Genomic DNA, 22,556 nt, shown 5'->3' on the forward strand with positions numbered 1-22,556 from the left:
AACAATATTGTCAGTGTGCATCCCCATACACCCATCCCCCCCAGCTTCTCTCCCTCACTTCCTCTTTCTCTCCCTCCCTCCCTTTCTCTCTGCTCTTCTTCCCTCTGTGTATTGCCCTTATTCTCTTCTACTGTTGAAGACCTTCCTCTATGTGACAGGGAACAGATTGCCTCAGACAGCTCCATCTTCTGTCTCCTGGCATAACAATCCCTGCGAAGAAATTCTCTCTCCCCATCGCCATATATCAAATCCCAGAGAAAATTGGTATTGTTCTTGCTTGAGTCATCTGCTTACTTTTGGATCAATCACTTACCAGGGGTTAGCCCAACAGAGGTGATGTGTCTGTTCCCTCTCCAGCGGGAAAGGTGTGCTCTTACTAGAAGGGACAGTACAAGGTAGACCAAATCAGTAGTTGCCACCATTGTCCACAGTAACTCCAGAGGCTGGCTAGTTAGTCAAGTGCTGGTAATCTTGAAACAAAGTAATCTAAGATGTAAATTGTTTGTTTTTACTGTTTTTTTTTCTCACTAATTTCAACCTTTTGTAAAACGTAACTTATAACCATCTTGTGGTTTTGATGCTATTTCCCAAGTCTATGGCAATAATTTAATAATGGACATTTTGATTGTGATACTGTGAGTGTGATATGAGTGTGACTGCTTACTCTAGAAAAGCTGCTAATAGATAACCTTGAATTTAGTTTTTATAGACATTGCAAAGACTAAAACCTGTAATGCTTGAGTGTTTTTTGAATATGCAACAAGGAATTAAAAATAGAGGAAGAAAATTTGAGGTCTGCATGTCTCCATAGACATGTTTTTGTTGGGCCTGCCTGCCCAGTATGGTTTTTGAAAAAAATTTAGCATAGCATTTTTAAAATTGAGAACTTTCTTATAAAGATCCATATTTCAGCATCCTCTTAAAAATCCGACAAGTTGGTGGCACTGGGCCCACATTCTTGTATGGCAGCCATCCTTTAGAGAGGGGCCTGTGCTAAGTCAGCACAGCCTCCACTCCCCGACGCCATTTCCCCAGCACCAAGACTGCTGGTCAATGGCTATTTATCATCACAGGTGCACTGTTGTTTTTTCTTACACCTGGTATTAGTTTTTAACATCTGAATCACTAAATCTTATCTTGGTTCTGTTGTAAACTAATTTTGTGTGATTTTTTTTGCACTCAATGTGACATACATTGAGTATATCACTTACTGGGCTGCTTAAACTGTCATGGCTCTCAAAGGTTGTTAAGACCTCTAAGTGAAACCACCCAACCGCCTTGTATTTCTTGAATTATTTTACCTGCTTTATATATACAGCTTGTATCATAAATCATATGTTCTCCCTCCCTACCATGTATTGTCTGTATATCTATCTTTAGCAACTGATTTATCCTACTTCGTAATTTGCCACTTCTGCTCTGCATGGAGTTAGTGAAGCCAGATAGATCCAGGTCTCATAGCCCTCTGTGTACAAGCTGGGACATCTGTTTTGGGTGGTCCAGAGGTCATGTTTACTAGTTTTTGGATGAACTCTGTTTGGGCATGTCACAGTATGTTGCGAAGTAGAATAAGAGGGTGAAAACCTAAAAAGCAATAAGTAATAATCATGTGATTTAAAAGATAGTTCTATCCTAAAGGAGTTTATTCTCTTGCTCAGATCAAAGCCATATTTGCCGTCTTGAAAAACCTTCCTAGTGTCGGGAGAATAGGTGTTGAGTCTATAGAGTTCAGCTATCAACAAAATTAAATCAATGGGCGGTCTTTAGTTTACATGAGGGTTAGGTCTGGAACCCCCTAAATGAGTCTCATCACCCGAAATTGCCAGTCAATTAAACATGTCTGGTTGAAATCACGGGAGAAAGAATGAAGAAGTAAATGGCTGCAGGCTAACATGCCCAACCTGTCTTTTCCATCCCTATCACACTAATATTCGTGCATCACATCATAATGACCATTTCACAGAAGTCCGTAAGGAGCTTTACATCAGTCAAGCCTTCTGTAAGTTGGGAATGGTCTGTAGATGGGATAAAGTGAACTGCAGATAAATCTGACTAGCAGAACTACATTTAATGTCTATATTTACATTTGTAAAAATGTTTTCCTGTTAAAGATTAGAAAATGAAAAGCTTCTTGAGAGCAAAACCTGCCTACAGGATTCCTATGACAACTTACAAGAAGTAATGAAGTTTGAAATTGACCAACTTTCAAAAAACCTCCAAAACTGCAAAAAAGAAAATGAAACTCTGAAATCTGATCTGAATGTAAGTTAAGAAGGATATTGGTTATTGGTGAACTTGTTCTGGATGTGTGACTGTTTGACCTCTTCTTAACTTCTATACTGGCCCATTGTGCCTGCCACGTAGAAGGCACTCCATGTGTTTGTTGACTACACCTTAAAATCTAATATAACATTGTCTTTTAGAATTTGATGGAGCTTTTTGAGGCAGAGAAAGAACGCAATAACAAATTATTATTACAATTTGAAGAAGATAAAGAAAACAGTTCTAAGTGAGTGCTATTTATCTTTTCCATAGTTGACTAGAATATCATTTACTACCATATTCTTTATCTTGCGGGTTTTCTTTTTTCTTTTTTTAATTGCTAATAGCCTGTTAAGTTTTTTTTAAAAGCATTCCAAAACGAATATCAGATTTTTTTGTATAAATGGCTATGTAGAGAAACTTAATTTTTCGAAACATTTAATAACTAGCTACAGTACTTTTTAAATGAATAGCAGTTGGTGGTGATCAGAACTCGGGACCTTCTGTAAATAAATCACAGTATTTATTATTGAAAGGTAGGGACTGATTTATTTCTGTCTCTACTATTTGATTTCTCTCTGCTCTTTTTTTCTTCTGGTCCCTTATATGAACACCATTGTCTTTCTTTCCTCTCTCCAAATTCTTTTCCTTGATGATCTATCTCAGTCTCTTCGTTCCAGCCAACAGGAGGATTATTACTCTAATAAGAAGAATTTGTATTAGTGTATTCGGCAGATACTTGTAGAGTTCTTACTATGAGACAGATTCTCTTCTAGTCCCTGCTATATACTGGTGATTCCATCTAATTGGGAAAGACAGTTAATATTTAGTCGTTCATTCAAACGCTTAGTGATATCCAGCAAGCCAGGCACTGTTCTGGTAAATGCCAGGACATTTAGAGGTAAGACAGTGAACAAAATAGCCCCGCCCTTTTGAGGTTCACATTGTAGCACAGAGAGATGGGTAATAAGTAAATACTACATATTATGTTAGAGAGTCCTAAGTACTCTGGAGAAAAATAAACTGTCCTGGCACAAAACTGGGTTCTTGTTAAATAACTGTTGAAGAAACTGGTTCAAATTTCTGATCCTACTGGAATACAATTCCTAACACCAAGTACGTGTCTAATAAAGTTCAGTTGCATTGCATTGAGTCTCTTCTGTACGAATGGACTCAGTTCCTGTTTCCATTGAATGAGTCATGAGTAAAAGATAGTTCTTCTTTTCCAGAGAAATCTTAGAAGTTCTTGAAGCTGTACGTCAGGAGAAACAGAAGGAGATGGCCAAGTGTGAGCAGCAGGTATATGTCCTATACTCTAACTCTGAAATTTGAGGTTTATAACTTTTATTCCTGATGTCCAAAGAGATTTGTTATAAAAACTGTTTCAGCTTTCAGATGTTGAAAATTTATAATAAAAAGATGGAATTTTTGGTTGGTTGTATTATTTTCAACTCTTGTTTTTCTAACTTCCAGATGGCTGTAATCATAATTTGTTGGTGGTTTCCTGATAGAGACCACAAAATCATTATCTTTTATCCCAACTTTTTATTTTCAAATATTACTCCATAGTATACACTGTTTAATATGAAAAGCAGATTTCAACTCCTTTTATGCTTTTTAAAATACATGTGTGTGGTTAACTTTGTGATTTAATTCTCTTTCTAAAAATATTAATTTTCCCCCATAGATGGCAAAAGTACAAAAACTAGAAGAGAGTTTGTGTGCTACCGAAAAAGTAATCAGTTCTCTGGAGAAGTCTAGAGATGCTGACAAGGTAGGTAGAGGTTGAGGCTATAGTCCCCTGCATTTTCCTTATAAACGCTGCCTTCACATTCCAGTCTCCTGCTCCCAGGGTTAGCTAGCATTTCTGTATGCACTTAGGCCTTGCTCATCTTCCAAGGTTGCTAGAGAATGAAGTCTTTAAGTTAACTTTCCTCATAACTTCAACCCAAACTGTTCTATCACTCTTGATGGCAGTGTTTCTAAAACACATCCCTGCCCCCTTTAACTAGGATGCTGTCAGTCTGACCTTTTCTCGTTGATTGTGAGTGCCATGATACAAATTCTCAAATCCCTGGTGTTGGCTTTAACTAGAATAATAAACATTAATATGTATGTCTGAACATAAAATTAGGTGTACATTCCTTATATGTCTAGCTCTTATTCATTCATAAAACCAAAGCAAATGATTAACTAAAATATTAGAAAACCAATAAAATATAAATTGGTAATATTAATAATGTAATGTGACACATGATATTTTGCTAAAATAAAATTGACTTCTATTGTCATTTGGAAAGATAAATGATTTATTATTAAAAAAAAGATCTCCTTGCTGTCGTTGAGTATGAAGATATTGTTTCTGTCCTTGTCAGGAAGCTGTAGCTGACCTCATGAGCCAGATCCAGGAGCTAAGAACCTCAGTCTCTGAGAAAACAGAAACCATAGACACCCTGAGGCAAGAACTGAAGGACATCAATGTAAGTTCTGTCGCCAACAAGATATTAAATTTGAGCATGAGGCATAGTTCACAGACTCAAGTAGTTAACCAATGCCCCACAGAAAAAAGGGTTCTGTGGTCACCCAGGTTTGAAAATATGTACTAGTGAAAGCTCAGCAGGCTTGGGTATCTGCAGAACCCACAGGGCCTTTAACATGCTGACGTGCGTGCTGTGTGCATCTTGGGAAAGCAAAGTTGGCTGCAGCATTTCTCAGATCTCACTGACCTGAGAACAGTGCTCTCTGTGCACATTTGGGAATTGCTGATCCAAGTCAGATCAGAAACAGACTGGCTGTTGCCTCTGATGGTTAAGGGTATGTGGTATTCCTTAATTGCTTCAAGAAAAAAAATAGCACATTTTAGTTAAGTTCAGAGACATCAGTGATTTAGAAAGTGAGTTTGTTTCCCCATTATTGGACTTTATCATTTCCTAAAGTAACTACTTACTCTTCCTGCATATAAATGGTGAATGCTTCCTCCGTCCCTTGGGTCAAGGTAGTTTTTTGTTAATGTTCCTCACTCCTGTGCTCCAAAGGGAGCTTGCTGCTCTCCACTGATTTCTGATAAAGATGACAAAACCAGATGTTTTTTCACTGATACCTGCGGGACTTTTCCACTTCTTCTTGCCATTCATCCATTAACTCTTCCACTCCTTCATTCAACAAGTGGTTATTGAATTTATTTGTGTTAATCTGGTCATCACCTTGGAACTCAGACTCATTCTTCAGTTATCTTAATCTAAAAATGAACTGATAATAAAGCAGACAGATCTTGTATCATCATTTTCTTTTCTGCAGGGCAAATACAATTCTGCTTTGGTTGACAAAGAAGAGAGCAAAGCATTGATTAAGAGACAGGAAGTGGACATTCTGGATCTGAAAGAATCCCTTAGACTGAGAATACTCTCCGAGGACATAGAGGTAGATGTTAACACATCATCACCCTTTTTGGTTTATTACTTGTCAGTATGTTTCTGTGTGTTATTAATGAATAAATAGAAGACTTTTAAAAAGGAGTAAGTCATAATTTGAGCCACTTTCCCTAAGGTAGTTAGGCAATTGATAGATAATACTAAGATTGTTATATTTTGTTTATTTGATTTATTTTCATTCATTTGTGCTAACACCATGCTAGGTTCCTGTAACTCACCCTCTTCTGAAAAGGAAGCAGAGTGGAAACTGCATTTACTTGGATGTAGTGGTAGCAGCAGGGAGCAAAGAAAGGGCTAGTTAACCACAAAACTGCTTCTTGTGTTTTAGCTAAAATAAGTTTTAATTATCTTGTTGATGTAAATGTATCTTTAAAAAAATTAAGCGGTACTGTCGTGTGGTTCAAAATTCAAAATATATAAAGCAATATACATTCCCTCTTGTATATCCTTCCAGAGATATTTTTGGCTAATCCTATATACCTTGAGTTTTCCTTTTTTCACACAGATGGTAACCTACTATGTATACTGCTCTGAACCTGCTTTAGAAATAGTTTTCTTGCTATCCATGAAACAAATTCAACAAATATTTATTGAAGCCACCTGCCATACAACCTGTACCTGTTTGTCATTTGGGAATGGAAGAATGATTGAAACACAGTTACTTACCTTGAGGCATGCAATCTAGCTTAAGAGGTAGATGTATTATGACGTAATAAATGATTTGGGAGCACAGAAAAAGGGAGGGAGAGGAGTAGTTATGCCTGGAGAATTCCAAAGAGCTTCCCGGAGAAGATAATATTAGTATAAGACTTTGCTAGGGAGGGAAGCCTGGCACCTGTGAATGTTTGTGGGGCATCCTCATAAAGGGGAACAGTTGGGTGTGACTGACTTGAGGTGGTTGGCCTTTTGGACAACCCAATAATAATCTAGATATGAGAATTAGATGCATATAATAGTGAAAAATTCAAATCAACTGAAATATTTAGTGAAGGGTTAAATGGTGGTGCATCCATAAGATGAAATAGAGCCCACTCAATGAAAATGCTATAATAAAAGAGTAAGTATATGTGGAGATGTTTGTGATCTATCAGGTATGTGTATGCAATACACGTATCTATGACATATATAATACTGTATGTTTAATGTATATGTGATATACACTATTATATATATCTGTGCACATATACATGCACATTTGGAAAGTTAGGGGGAATTGATTCTGCTCTAATTTGATAGAGACTACATACACTGTGTACATAGGAATTATGTATGCAACCTATAGGACTTCTAATTCTCTCTCCACTTTCCATCAAGCTACTCCCCTGAAAATTTAATGGCCTATGACACTGTATCACAGTCTGGTGAACTGGCCAGCCCCTCCCCAATTAGCTGAGGGGTACTCATCTTTACAACTGTTTACCTTCCCGTGTATAATGGACTGGAATCTATTGGTGAGACAACAGGTAAACTAGAGACCCATGCCTGGAGTCCTCCCAAGGAAGGAGAGATCAGCTTTAAGAGATTACCTGGGGTTGAGGGGAGAGGGGAGCAGAGGGCGGTTACACTTCCACTGGGATACTTATATGAATTTACTGTAGTATTTATCTCTGGACCTCATGGCTTAAGTATTAACTGCTTGGTTTGTCTTGGAATGGATTAGCATACAAGCAAAAAAAAAAAAGATTCTCACTTAAAACTTTCTTAACGTTTTAAAAATCATGCATAGTAATGATTTGCAAATCGATATTGGAGCACCACAATTAAAGAGAGTCTTCCCCTGTGGGGATTGTCCCCTAACAGAGGGACATGCTCTGTGAGGACCTGGCTCACGCCACTGAGCAGCTGAACATGCTCACCGAGGCCTCGAAAAAGCACTCGGGGCTTCTGCAGTCGGCCCAGGAGGAGCTGACCAGGAAGGACACCCTCATCCAGGAGCTTCAGCATGAGGTGAGATGCAGGGTGAGCGTTGCTCAGGATAGGCTTTGGGGGTTGGGGGAACAGGACTGTGTGGCGGTTGAGCTCATGAGGTCCCTGCCTCGGCTAATTCTCTACATTCAGAAAGGTGGGCTAGCAGGGCAAGTAGGTAGTGGGGCAGCAGCGCTGTGGGCTCTTAACAACGTGGTTGCTTCTGTGTGTTCAGACTTGGTGGCTGTCCTCGTGCCAGCAAGTTCTAACCACTGTGGCAAAGGTTATGCCTGACTTTGTTTTTTTTTTAATTTTAATTTTTATCTTTGGCCGCGTTGGGTCTTCATTGCTGCTCATGGGCTTCTCTAGTTGCGGCGAGTGGGGGCTACTCTTCGTTGTGGAGCACAGGCTCTAAGCGCTTGGGCTTCAGTAGTTGCAGCACGTGGGCTCAGTAGTTGTGGCACGTGGGCTTTAGGGCGTGTGGGCTCAGTAGTTGTGGCTTGCAGGCTCTAGAGTTCAGGCTCAGTAGTTGTGGTGCACAGGCTTAGTTGCTCCGTGGCACGTGGGATCTTCCTGGACCAGGGCTCGAACCCGTGTCCCTGCACGGGCAGGCGGATTCTTAACCACTGCGCCACGAGGGAAGTCCCATGGCTGACTTTTGTCCTCTTTTTTGGCTAGTGTAGTTTTATAATATATTTTGTAACTTTCCTCAAATGACCCTTTGATTACTTGTGAAACTTAAAAAAGTTTCTTTTAAAGTGTAAATAAATTTGTGAGAGAAATGTCAAATTATCAATCAAGCCCTGAAAAAATAATGTAAGAAGTCCATTTCTGCATGCCTTGGGAGGATTGTCTGTTCTAATTGGACCATGTACCTGTATTACTTTCTAACTTGTAATCTTATATCTGTTCAATTTTCCCAGCTAAACCAAAAGAAAGAGGAAGTAGAACAGAAGAAGAATGAATATAACTTCAAAATGAGGCAACTAGAACATGTGATGGATTCTGCTGCCAAGTATCCCCAGGTACTTTTCATAAGAAAGAGTGCATTTCAGGAGGAATAAGCAATTTTGTGAGCGATGCAAGTTGGAAATTGCTAAGACTAGCTTTGTCTTTACAGAAAAAGATTTTCACTAACAGCTTTTCTGCTTTTTTTTGATAAAAAGGTACCAGTGTTTTACTTGGACAAGAATTAGAATAGCAAGCTATATACGTAGCCTGTGTATTTTCTACGTGCTTGGCATGTATATTTACAATGAAATCTTTATAACCACTTAATCAGGTATTTGGATGAAATTTGATTTTATTTTAGAGCCCTAAAACACCACCACACTTTCAAACACATTTGGCGAAACTCCTGGAAACGCAAGAACAAGAGATAGAAGATGGGAGAGCCTCCAAAATTTCTTTGCAACACCTTATAACAAAGCTAAATGAAGACAGAGAAGTCAAAAATGCTGAAATCCTCAGAATAAAGGTAACTGGGTAATTTTTTTCAATGAATTTAATGTTTCAAAATAAGCAGTATCTTTCATGGTGACTGAGGGTCCAAAATTCAAAAGGGACAGAACTCCAGGGTAGATGGAGAAAAGTCTTCCTCTCACCCCTTACTCCAAGCTGCCTAGTTTGCTGGCCCTGTAGGCTCCAGGTGTAGCTAGTGTCTTATTTATCTTCTGAGAACTTTTCAGCGCATCTATAACCAGGCGCGTAAGCATTGTCTCCCTGCCCCATTTGTTTTTCATGCTATGGTGTCATATCATACAGGCTGCACTAACTACTCATGACAGTGCTGTCCAACTTTTAGATTTTTGCCAATTTAATAGCTGAAGCACGTTATCTCATTGTATTTTTTAATTTGTATTTTTCTTATTAGGAGTCAGATTGAGCATCTTTTGGTTTTTTTTGTTTCTATGAACTATATCCTTCACCCATTTTTCTGTTGTTGGACTTTTCCTTAATGAGGTACAATCATTCTTTATATGTTAGAGAGATTTGCTTTTGTCTGTTTCTCTTGTTTGCCATTTCTTTAAACTTCCTTCTAGTGTTTTTCACCCCGGTACTTGGGGGGTATGGTTTTTGTGTGTGGGAGAGTATATTTCGGGTGGTGTTAGGGGTGGGAAGTGCGTGGAGAAGTGCCTGGGTAGGTGTAGTGTGGGTGCAGAAGGGTGTGTAAGGAGGATGCGATGCCCCATAGAAGATAGTCTGTGACCTCACGGCTCTGCAGCGAGTCTTTGTTTAGGAACAAAATTAGCCTACTGTGTAGGAAGACAGTATCACTGTTAAGCTTTGTTTCTCATAGAGGGGATCATTCCTGGCTTTTTTATTCAGGGCGGCTCTCAGTATGCTGCTGTCTCAGGAATGTGGCCTGATCTTGGTACTTAGAAGAAATTGGATCAGGTTAAAAGAAATCAAACAACAGATAAGCAGAAGTAAATCAAAAAGGACACTCCTTGCAGACGAGTATTTATTTCTTCTGGGTGGTTATGCTCACGATTTTCAAGTCAGAATCCAATTAAGTATTTTGAGGCTGTGGCACATCAATTTTTAAAAATTAGAATCTAACAAATAGAATCAAATAGAACATTTACCAAAGTAGTAGATGCTTTTGTTCATCTTTTCTCATAGAGGAATTTTAATGAATTAAGGTTTGTTTGGGGGGTTTTTTGGCCATGCCGCCTGGCATATGGGATCCTAGTTCCCCAACCAGGGATCGAACCTGTGCCCCCTGCAGTGGAGGCGCAGAGTCTTAACCACTGGACTGCCAGGGAAGTCCAAATTATGTGATATTGATAAGAGACTATGTTTAAGACAATGGGGATATGAAAATTAATCACATTCGGAGCCCCTGAGAGCTTCTCATAGTCTACTTTTTCTCCAGTGATACCCAGAGCAGTGTTCAGTGTGTGGAGGGAGCTTAAAAGAGGAATACCTGTCTCATCATGGCCTGGGGAGCAAAATAATGCCTACTATAAGGTGTTTTCTGAAAAGACCTGATTTGATGTTATTAGGAGCAGTTGTGTGAAATGGAAAACCTACGCCTGGAAGCCAAGCAGTTAAGAGAGAAAAACTGGCTCCTGCAAGGTCAGCTGGATGATATTAAAAGACAAAAGGACAACAGGTGAGAAAGAGCCACGAGCAGTCTGTGAGCTAAATCTTGGCCTGCCTGGGTATAGTTGAGTGAATGAGGTCAGAATAGGTTTCACAGAGTGTGTGATGTTTCTTAATGATCCAGGAGCTGCTCCAGGGGTTGCTTCTCAATCAGGTCTGATGAGGGGGTTGTTTTACCAGAGAGGGAAAATAAGGTCATCACCATCTTGCCCACTCTGTTAACTTTTGTATTGCTATAGAGCTATTGAAGTGAATTTCAAACACAGGAAATACTTGAACCAAACTGTCTACTTGTATTTGAAAGGGGTGAGGCGGGAGCAAATATGTCAACAAGACAAGGCTCAAGGTTCTGCCTGCAGAAAAAGGGAGAATTTCCTTGGTTTTGCTTCTTGGCTTCTGGGGGAGGGCACGTTCCTAGGAGAAGCTGTACAGGGGGGCGTTCTGTTAGGGTGTGTGTGTGTGTGTGTGTGTGTGTGTGTGTGTGTGTGTGTGTGTGTGTGTGTGTGTTTTGGCCTCAACTTCTAGTTGTATCTGATAATGGCACAGTGTCTTGTCAAGGGCAACTGCACCCAGGTTATATCCTGTCTCTGACACTTGAAAGTTGTGTGACTTTGGACACATCTTTAAACCTCTTAGTGCCTCAGTTTCCTTAGCAATAAAGTGAGGGAGATGATAGCTCTTATACAAGGTGTTTTAAAGACCAAAGATAACGTGTGTAAAGTGCTGGTTACAGTGCTTAGGAGAGGGGAGCCACTCGATAAATGGTAGCTATTAAGTAGACACGGTAGATTTATGATCCCACCCCTGAGTGAGGGATGGAGATGAGGGTGGTCTGTGAGACTATGCAGGAAGTTGAGGTTTGTCAAAGGGAGTCTGTATTTGGGATGGAAGCCCTTTGTGAATTCAGCATCCCAGATTAGGGGTGTCTGCTTCTGCTGCTGTTGTCAGAAGATCTTAACAGGCACTTTCCCACTCCTGCTGCTCCCCATCCCTGTCCAGAAGCAGCCCTGACGTGCACTGTCCAAACCTAAGTGAGACACTGGATATTTGAGGTTGGTGATGGTGGCTGTGCTAACAACCTATTCCTAAATGGTTCTTTGCTGGGTGGCGGGGTGCAGGGGGATTTTAGTTCTCTGACCGAGGACTGAACTCAAGCGCTCGGCAGTGAAAGCTCAGAGTCCTAACAACTGGACTGCCAGGGAATTCCCCTAAATGGTTCTTTTCAAGTTTTTGTGAGCATAGGAGGTGCTCATTTTATTAAGCATCCTCTTGTAGGGATTTCACTCCTCTTCTGGGTGATTTTGATGCAGGTAGTCCACAGTCTGCTCACCTAGTTTCCATATGCTCCACCCCCATGTCCAGGCATATTAAAGAAAAGCATTGTACCTTTTATCAAGAGTTAGTTTGAGCATGGAACTTAGAACGTTACCAGATCATTTATAAAACCACAATTTAAAATACTTTATTTCATAGCCTTGCATCCCATTTGTGAAGAGCCATACAGAACCTTCTTCATGAAAGATTAGAATAGAAGAAAATTATAGCCCAGGGGTCAGCCTGTTTGGTAACTGAAGTTTCATTGGAGCAGTCCAGTTCTTTCATATAAATATCACAGTGGCTGCCTTTGCATTACAGCAGCCCAGTTGCGTAGCTGTGCCAGAGACCTTATGGCTCCCAAAACCTATGTCTGGTTCTTGACAGAAAAAGTTACCCGCCCCCCCGGATTAGACAACAGAAGACACATCTGCCCTAATGATTTGGGGGTGTTTTCCTCACTACCATTTTTATCTAGGCTGTCAGATTCATTAAGTGGAAGAAACTAATGTAGCTTCTGTTTTCCTTCAAGGAATGATCCTTTACTCACCAGTGAGAGAGAGATTTCTAGAGAAGCCAGAGGCATTCAGGCAGATTCTCCTAGTAGGGGTGTCTCCTGATTCAGGGGCTGCCCACAGAAACTCAATTTATTATCCAACCTGGTCAGGCTCACAGAGATGGCCTCACATTAATCAAATTCACATGATACCGATGTATAGTCCAGAATGTAATTTTCTTTGTACAGAGGAGTGTTTCTTCTCCATGACGGGATTTATGTCTGGTGCTCAGAGAATCCCCTTCTTGGTGTCAGCATGTATGGGAAGCCCAAGTGGCATCAGAAAATCGCCAGCTGACTATGATATCCAATGCAGGGAATTCCCTGGTGGCCAGGGGCACGGGTTTGATCCCTGGTTGGGGAACTAAGATTCTGCATGCTGCGTATCGCAGCCAAAAATAATTAATAAAAAGGGCTACAGCAGTCCCAGACCTGAAATCCAAAGCAAAGAGGGGGCATCAGAGGCTCCACGGGACAGGCCAGTGTGAGGGGCCCTCCCCGCCCCCATGTGTGTCCTGTGTTTCCCCCACCATCCCGACCCAGCCAATCACATTCATGCCAGGCACCTGGACTGTCCTTTCGGCCCCATTTTGTTCACATATGATCTTCAGATGGTACCGCTCTAAGTTAATACTTTATTCTCAGCCAAACCCTGTAATTAGATTTCCCAGCTTTGCTCATCTCACTTTTGTATGGAAGGAATCCCGAGTGCTGGGGAGGTACCTTATTTCATCCTCATGTGTTGATCACGCTTATTGATTGTGCTAACTTGACCTAATCACCATAGAATTAGCTCTTCTTTGCACATCTTGGCATTGCTGCATGTAATAGATACGAAATCAATACTTGAATATATTTGACACTTTTCCCATCCTCCCTTCCTAATCTAACGCAGTGAACAGAATCATTCAGACATGCAGCAGCTGAAGAATGAACAAGAAGAAATCAAAGAAAGACTTGCTAAAGTATGATTTTGTTTTTACATAATAGTTGTTTTTTTCTTGTGTGAAAAATGCTTTTATAGTTAGCATTTATGGTTATATATTTTAGAAACCATTTTATTATTGAAATGTTGTCTTTTTTGTATTCCTGTTAAGTTTGATATTTACCATCAGTATTTAGCTATAGCTGAGAATTGAGTGAATTAGTCTTCATGCCTGACGGTAAGCCTACTGCTCACACAGAATTCTCCATTTAGAAGCAAGTATCTAGTGCCTATTTGAGGCCTTAAAGGGCACAATACATGAATGATTGTAAATAGGTACCCCCTTTATGTGTGTGTAGCTGGGATTGTGGAAAAGGATGTCCCTTTTTTTTAAATTGAGGTATAATTGATTTACAATATTGTGTTAGTTTCTGATGTACAGCAAAATGATTGTTATACCTATATGCGTATTCTTTTTCATATTCTTTTCCATTATGTTTTATTATAGGATATTGAATATAGTTCCCTGTACTATACAGTAGGACCTTGTTGTTTATCTGCTTTACATATAGTAGCTTGTATCTGCTAATCCCAAACTCCAAATTTATCCCTCTCCCCCTTTCCCCTTTGGTAACTGTAAGTTTGTTTTCTATGTCTGTGAGTCTGTTTCTGTTTCGTAAATAAGCTCATTTGTATCTATTTTTAGATTCTACCTGTAAATGATACCATGTGATATTTCTCTGACTTACTTCACTTAACATGATAATCTCTAGGTCCATCCATGTTGCTGCAAATGGCATTATTTCATTCTTTTTTATGGCTGAGTAATACTCCATTGTCCATATGTACCACATCTTCTTTATCCATTCATCTGTTCATAGACATTTAGGTTGCTTCCATGTCTTGGCTGTTGTAAATAGTGCCATTGTGAACATTGAGATGCATGTATTGTAAAGGAATTTGCTTTAATTGGTTTTATTACCATTAGGGAGAACAGACTGATTACTTTCAGTCTTTTGTTTAGCAATGTTAAGAACTTAAGTCATTTTTTCTTTCTCTTTCTTTAATCTTCTTATAGAATAAATTGGTTGAAGAAATGCTAAAAATGAAAGCAGAGTAAGTACACTGTTTTGTAATTCAAGTTCTTGTTGATCGTTTCTTTATTAATACCAACCAGTATTCCTCTAAAGAAAGAAATGCTTATAATATCCACAAGGTAAGTAAATTCTTTCCTTTCTGCAGTAGTATATGAACATAATAGATATTTACAAAATTCTTTTCTTAAATACCACTTGCTAAAGGGGTTCCTCATATGAAACCATTCCAAAAAAAGAACTTAAAGAAATAAGTGACAGGAAAACCTTAGCTTCCCTGGGGGAATTGATGGGTTTTCTCCTCATGGACAGTGAGAACTATATAACTGACCAGGTTTCCTTCTTGCTCCTGGTTTCTTCTGATTTAAAACCTTGAGGCCCTCTCAGACCCATAGATCATCAATACTATGGATTCTTCTGGTCTTGACCTTGTGTCTCTTTATATGTTTTCTATGGACATGATTTTATTTTATTCATATAGTTCTTATATTTTAATTTATGTAATCTTATAAACTGCCTCATTCTTTGATAAACAAGATACACTGTATTTTCTATCAAGTTCAAAATAAGTAAACTGGTTGGTATCAACAAAGTGATAAAACGTTAGAAAGATATTTTACTCTCTGAATAGAATAGATCTCATCAGGAACAGCGATTCTCAAACATTTTCACTTGTTTTACCTCCTAAAAGAATTTTGAAACACCATATACCCTCTTGCACATTTTTGGAGTTGACTATGTCTAAAATTTTTCATTGTAAGTTTAAATTATTGCAAAGGATAAAAGTTTTGACATACTGAAAATAGTGACATTTAGAAATAAAGCTTTTGTGGTGTGCTTTTAAAAGTTATCCAACTGATTTGGTACTTTCTACCCATTTAAAAAATACTTGAAGAAATTCGTAAGTCTAAAATTTTACATTGTTTCTTTTTCCTTTAAAATTAAGTTTCCATTCTATACCCATGCAGAATTATATCTTAATTTAATATATTGTTTGGAAAATTTTTTGTTGACTGCCCTATCATAACTCAGCAATGAAAATATGTATGCAAATTACAAGTAATTTGTAAAAATTTATTATATTCATATGGCTCTAAGTGTTTTATTTTTTCTGGATTGAGTTTTCATTACAATTATTAAAGTATCCTGAATTTTTTGTAAATTTTTATGAATAATTATTATACAAGTAAAATTTTATTGGAAATGCATCTCTCAATGCATTTTATCTTAATGCTTTTTCTTTAATTAGCTCATTCTGTTGCACTTAATTCTGGAATCAGACAGTATTCACTATCAGTTCTGTTCCTACTTTTTTTTTTTTTGTGGTATGCGGGCCTCTCACTGTTGTGGCCTCTCCCGTTGCGGAGCACAGGCTCCGGACGCGCAGGCCCAGCGGCCATGGCTCACGGGCCCAGCCGCTCCGCGGCATATGGGATCCTCCCAGACCGGGGCACGAACCCGCATCCCCTGCATCGGCAGGCGGACTCTCAACCACTGCGCCACCAGGGAGGCCCCTTTTTTGTTTTTATAGATAAAAAGGCTGAGAAATCTTATTCACATACTAAGTAAATAACAATGGAAGGAGTTTTGTTAGAATGTTGTCCTTCAATTATTTGAACTCTATCCAAGTTAATATGCCAGAAGTTACATAGTGATATGTCATCAAAAATTCTTTTTAGGGACTTCCCTGGTGGTCCAGTGGTTAAGACTCTGTGCTTCCATTGCAGGGGACATGGGTTCGATCCCTGGTCAGGGAACTAAGATCCCACATGCTGCATGGTGTGGCAAAAAAAATCTTTTTAATGATCAGCTGACAAAGACCACCCAACTTGTGAAAGATTTGTTACTCAGTTATTGAGTCATTTGCGTCATAGAATCATATACTTAATAGAGTATAGGTGTGGAACAGAACTTTGTTCTTCATCTGCATTTGAGCAGTTTGGGGACTGGTTCCTTGCCAGTTAGCTGTAGGGCTAGGACAGAATCTGGATCACTTACAGGATCTATGAGAATCCACCTGTATAGTTTGTAGAAGTATAGATAATACCCATTTGAGACCTTCTAGCAAAAAGAATGATACGTAAGCTGATACGTAATTTATTTCATGATCTAGTAACCAGTGCTACAGTGTCCCTGGGACTACAGGAGCCCACACTGTGGCAAGTGAAGCAACCTCCAGAAAATGGCACACACGGTTTTATCAGTCCCAGCCTACAGCAGCAATTTTAAACATTGCGTTATCCACATGCGTATGTGACAATGCTTTTAAAAAGCTACAAAGAACTGAATACCAAGCCAACAGTGGTGTAGGCAGATGTTTAATTTCACATAACAAGAGGTCTGGAGGTGCGTTGACTCAGTGATGCCATCACTGACCCAGACCCTTCCCATTCTTCTGCTTTTGGTACTCTTGCTTGTGACCTATTGACTACAAGATGGCTGCTGCAGCTCCAAACAACATAAACAGGAGGATCACAGCTTGCAGTGTTGTGGGTTCAAAAGGACTTTCTTTTTTCGGGGAAAAAAACTCCCAGAAACCCTCAAGATTCATTGTGTCTCCTTATCCAGAATTAGCATGCCTGCAGGGCAACCTGAGAAAACCAGTATCTGGCAGTGGGGTAGAGATAACCATGGTTTTAACTCAGACCAGTTATTATTTACTAATCTTTGGGAACTGCGTGTGCTTCTCCTCTCCCTTTCTTGTCCTCTGAATAAACTGAGTTTTTTGTTTTTTGGTTTTTTTTGCGGTACATGGGCCTCTCACTGTTGTGGCCTCTCCCGATGCGGAGCAACAGGCTCCGGATGCGCAGGCTCAGCGGCCAGGGCTCACGGGCCCGGGCTCACGGGCCCAGCCGCTCCGCGGCATGTGGGATCCTCCCGGACCGGAGCACAAACCCGCGTCCCCTGCATCGGCAGGCGGACTCTCAACCACTGCGCCACCAGGGAAGCCCTAAACTGAGTTTTTATAAAAAGCAAGGGATTGGCTGTTGGGTAGGCAGCTGCAGTGTCTGCCATGCCACAAAGCCTTTTCATGAAACGAAAGCAAAACACATAAGACAAATGCAGAACAGCTCCAGATGAATTGGGAGAACATCAGTGCCCTCACTCCCACACTGTCCTCCTGAGGTTCCACAGAATGTAGTCTGAAAACACCGCCCTAGAAATTGTTGGCCTTAAGTGGTATTTTTAATTCTGTGTATTACATCACTTAAATCATCAGCTTTCTATTCCATATGCATTGTAAAATAAATAAAAAGCATTTGTTTCTTTGGGAAGCTTATAGGATTCAGTTAGTTTTGTGAAATTGTATATAATTGTTTGGTAACCCTTCTTTTTTTTTCCCCTTTTGAATACTATTTTATTCTTTTTTTAACATTTTATATTGGAGTATAGCTGATTAACAATGTTGTCTTAGTTTCAGGTGTACAGCAAAGTGATTAAGTTATACATATACATGTATCTATTCTTTTTCAAATTCTTTTCCCATTTAGGTTGTCACATAGTATTGAGCAGAGTTCCCTGTGCTATACAGTAGGTCCTTGTTGGTTATCCAACACTGTTTTAAATATAGCAGTGTATACATGTCAATCTCAAACTCCCTAACTATCCCTCCCTGCCTCCCTTTCCCCCTGGTAGCCATAAATTCATAATCTAAGTCTATGAGTCTGTTTCTGTTTTGTAAATAAGTTCATTTGTATAATTTTTTTTTTAGATTCTGCATATAAGTGATACCATATGATATTTGTCTTTCTCTGTCTGACTTAACTTTACTCAGTATGACAATCTCTAGGTCCATCCATCCATGGGTAACCCTTCTTTTTAATGTTTATTTTCAATTGATAGTTGCATAAAGTGTATAAATTCTAAATAGTACATCCTTGAAGAAATGACTAGTGTCCCACCATCTGAGAACCAGTTTTTGAAACCAGAAAAGATTACTCTAAGATATGGGGCACTGAATAAACCATGCAGACTGTAATAATGCTTAAGTAACAGTTTGCTCTGAGGGCTAGATCTAAAAGTTTCCATTCTAAATTTTTGTTATGTAAAAAACGGTTTGTGGAGCTTTCCAGAATGAAAGTTTTGGGTAAAACAACCATTAAAAAAAAGTGTATCTGCAGCTCTTGCTGTCTTCCTGTGCTGTCAGAAAGGGGAGGGCTGAATATTAGTGATACTTTCAAATAAAAATTCTGGGCTTGGATGACAAGTGTCTGATTTGAGTACTGTTTTATAATTACCTGCCTTTGGGAGACCATAACGTGATAGTTACTGTTACAGCCTAGAACAGCTCCAGAGTGCCCTTCAGAACAAAGAGACCGACTACCTTACAATGACTGAGGAAGTTGAACGAGTTAGAATGTTGGAGTCAAAAGCATTCCAAGAAAAGGAACAACTAAGATCAAAGCTGGAAGAATTGTATGAAGAAAAGGAGAGAACATGCCAGGTGCATTTGTGTGTTGGTTTTTATTAACAGAGCTGATCAGCATAAGTCTCCTGGCTGTGATTGGGCATCCCGTGGTTTACAGTTGCTCCGGTGCACGCAAAGATGTGTGGTCACGAAAGCTGGGAACCTGGGCTCTGTCTCTCCCTCCCTGTGCTCTTGGAAGGCATGAAATAACGTTATTTTAAAAGAAAAATTAAAAACAGCTCATTTTCCCTTCCCTGGATTGATTTACCTGCAGGAGATGGAAATGTTAAGGAAGCAGGTGGAGTGTCTCGCTGAGGAAAATGGGAAGTTGGTAGGTCACCAAAACCTACATCAGAAGATCCAGTACGTAGTGCGGCTGAAGAAGGAAAACATCAGGCTTGCTGAGGTAAACTCCTGAAAATTGTGCCTAATAAACTCATTCTGGTTTTTAAATGATGATTTAGTTAAAATTTAATTTAACTATTGAATCACTTAACTGCTTTCTTCAGGGAACCTCCTGTTTAAAAATATATATATATTCAGCCATTGCTATTGTAAGCATAATTCAGTCAGTTATCATATACATGAGATTCTTGTTTACTGTTAAAGTAGTTTACAAATGGAAAATTATAGTCGTAGTTTGAAACTTAAACTTAATGAATGCCAAGAATAACTCTTCCTGCAAGAATTAGAGCCTTAATTTTTTTTTCTTTTCCTTTTCTTAAAAATTACTAACCAGGAGTCAGAAAAGTTGCGTGCTGAAAATCTATTTTTAAAAGAAAAGAAATGAATGAATCATAAGGATCCCAATCAACTACCTACCTTGTTTGGAGACTTTTTTCCCTCTTATAGAAGTAAGACCTGCCCTTGCACACTTAGTAGAGCTGAATTAAGAGCCACGACTATTACCTGTGTATGTGGGGGTTGGGGGGCTGACCCTCAAGTTTCTTATGAACTCTCTGCAGCTGTGCACACCTGTGGCAGCCCGCAGCCTGCAGTTAGAGGTTACTGTTTCAAAGCTGTAAATATTGGGAAAACCTTTTGTCTTTTAAAATAAAAGCCCGTAGCTGCAGTTTTATAGTGGATGTCGGCCAGATTATTTTTTTCCTTCAGTACTGCCATAATCTCCTTTGAGTTTTGCATCAGAAGCTCCAACAATATACAGGTTTCAAAACTTACAGTGAGGTTAGTGACGGTGCAGTGTGCATGAATAGCAAACTTGTTAATATAGATTATTTTTGTGTTCCTACTTGAAGTGTTCTCATGGGCCTTTTTTATGACTGTTAATATGGCCATTTTTCAAAATGTAATAAAATCTTTTAAAAATAAATTGTTTAATAAGGTGATTTATATTGTTCATTCACCATATGCTTATTGAGCAACTATTATATGCCAGGCACTGGTCATCAGTGAACAAGGCAAACAGAAACCCCGTCCTCGAGGAACTTCTGTGTATCAGCACTTCGTTCCTTCTCATTGAGAGTAATATTCCGTTGTATGGACATGCCACATTTTATTTACTTACCATTCGATGGGCATTGTGTTACCAAACCAAACTTGGGTCTGTTCACCCTCGTGCAGCCAATCTACTGACACCGCGTTTGTGGTTTTTTGTTTTTTTTCGTTTTTTTTGGCCGTGCCATGTGTCTTCTGGGATCTTAGTTCCCCAACCCAGGCCACTGCAGTGAAAGAGCCAAGTCCTAACTACTGTACCGCCAGGGAAGTCCCTCAGCAAAGCATTTTTTAAAATTAATTAATTTATTTATATATTTATTTAGTTTTGGCTGTGTTGGGTCTTCGTTGCTGCGTGCAGGCTTTCTCTAGTTGTGGCGAGCGGGGGCTACTCTTCATTGTGGTGCACGGGCTTCTCATCACGGTGGCTTCTCTTGTTGTGGAGCACAGGCTCTAGGTGCGCAGGCTTCAGTAGTTGTAGCACATGGGCTCAGTAGTTGTGGCTCGCGGGCTATAGAGCGCAGACTCAGTAGTTGTGGCACACGGGCTTAGTTGCTCTGCAGCATGTGGGATCTTCCCAGACCAGGGCTCGAACCCATGTCCCCTGCATTTGCAGGCAGATTCTTAACCACTGCACCACCAGAGAAGTCCAGCAAAGCATTTTTAAAGGCAAAATGGTACTTCCCTGGTGGTCCAGTGGTAAAGAATCTGCCTTACAATACAGGGGACCTGGGTTCGATCCCTGGTCAGGGAACTAAGATCCCACATGCCGTGGGGCAACTAAGCCCGTGCATCACAACTACTGAGCTCCCGCACCTCAACTAGAGCCTGCGTGCTGCAAACTACAGAGCCCATGTGCTCTGCAGCCTGCATGCCACAAGTAGAGAGAGAAAAACCGGCACGCCACAACTAGAGAGAAGTGCACACGCTGCAACAAAAGATCCTGCATGCTGCAACTAGGACCTGGTGCAGCCAAAAATAAATAATAAATACTTAAAAAAAAAAAAAAAAAAAGCAAGATGAGGGAGAGGCATCTCAGGGTTTGTGATAAGTTCGTGCCCAGCTCTCTGACTGGTTGACGGTGAGGTAACAGGGCAGTGTCACAGGGGTTAACACTATCATTCCTTAGGTGCCAGTAGGTCTGGGGGCTATGCACTCAGGGTCATCAAGTAATTAATTTCTTCCATTCAGTGAGGGTTTTAGCATCTATAAAACAACTCAGGGAATGTGCCATCAGATACTATTATCTAGGTGCTTAGAGAGGAGCTCAAGCAGAGGAAGTGGAGGAAGGGTCTGTCCCAGGAAGGCCCTGTAGGGTCCTGCTCGGTTACAATTTGAACTGTTGGCAATTTTGGGCTACTATGGATAACAGTGCTCTAAATACTCCTGTGTAAGTTTTGCTATGAAAATGTTTCATATCTCTTGAGTAGATACCTAGGGGTGAAATTGATCTCAGGTGGCCTCGGCCTGCAGCAGCTTGAAGCAGGATTTCAGTTCCCCAGCCAGAGATTGAAGTCAGGCTGCAGCAGTGAGAGCGCTGAATTCTAGCCACTAGACCACCAGGGACCAGTGACCAGTCACAAGGCCCCGGCCTGTCAGCAGTGTAGAAATGAATTTGTACATAGAGTCAGAAAGTAGTGAAACAAGTAAAGCATTTATTAGGAGGAAAAAGAGTACATGTGGATAGACACATGGGCGGGCTCAGAGAGTGAGTCGTACCCTCATGGTAGTTTGAATCACTTTTATGGGGCATTTCTTCTGGTTTTCCTTGGCCAGTCATCTTGCTTTGCCTGGTTCTGAGTCCATATTTGGTATATCTCAGTGTCTTCGCCATCTTGGAGAGGCAGCAGTGGGCAGTGGCTTGAAGCAAGATCTTAGTTCTCTGCCCAGGAATTGGACCTGGGTAGCCTGGATGAAAACCAGGAATCCTAGCCGTTAGTCCACCAGGGGCTAGAGGCTGGAAGCTAAATTCCCCTGGCCCTTGCCTCCACTGAAAAATGCATTTCTCGGGCTTCCCTGGTGGCGCAGTAGTTGAGAGTCTGCCTGCCGATGCAGGGGACGTGGGTTCGTGCCCCGGTCCGGGAAGATTCCACATGCTGCG

General features: G+C 40.2%; 1 protein-coding gene across 4 annotated transcripts in view; it reads left to right on the forward strand.

Moving 5' to 3' along the window:
- Window positions 1-22,556, forward strand: part of KIF15 (kinesin family member 15) — an 82,190-nt gene that overhangs the window by 57,046 nt on the left and 2,588 nt on the right. For 2 of the 4 annotated variants that reach the window (XM_082639003.1, XM_082639005.1), the window contains exons 21-35: window positions 2,112-2,262; window positions 2,424-2,509; window positions 3,492-3,561; window positions 3,950-4,036; window positions 4,638-4,742; window positions 5,560-5,682; window positions 7,494-7,640; window positions 8,522-8,623; window positions 8,911-9,075; window positions 10,607-10,716; window positions 13,472-13,541; window positions 14,580-14,617; window positions 18,874-19,039; window positions 19,278-19,409; window positions 19,743-20,333. In XM_082639003.1, the coding sequence (XP_082495129.1) occupies window positions 2,112-2,262; window positions 2,424-2,509; window positions 3,492-3,561; window positions 3,950-4,036; window positions 4,638-4,742; window positions 5,560-5,682; window positions 7,494-7,640; window positions 8,522-8,623; window positions 8,911-9,075; window positions 10,607-10,716; window positions 13,472-13,541; window positions 14,580-14,617; window positions 18,874-19,039; window positions 19,278-19,409; window positions 19,743-19,793 (1,603 nt within the window). In that variant the 3' untranslated portion in view covers window positions 19,794-20,333. Of the gene's footprint in view, window positions 1-2,111; window positions 2,263-2,423; window positions 2,510-3,491; window positions 3,562-3,949; window positions 4,037-4,637; window positions 4,743-5,559; window positions 5,683-7,493; window positions 7,641-8,521; window positions 8,624-8,910; window positions 9,076-10,606; window positions 10,717-11,705; window positions 11,759-13,471; window positions 13,542-14,579; window positions 14,618-18,873; window positions 19,040-19,277; window positions 19,410-19,742; window positions 20,334-22,556 lie in introns of those variants that run through there. The other 2 variants (XM_082639004.1, XM_082639006.1) reach the window with 2 other exon arrangements.

The sequence above is a fragment of the Mesoplodon mirus genome (genome assembly GCF_964341445.2).
Source record: "Mesoplodon mirus genome assembly, chromosome: 12".
NCBI classification, from domain to species: Eukaryota; Metazoa; Chordata; class Mammalia; order Artiodactyla; family Ziphiidae; genus Mesoplodon; species Mesoplodon mirus.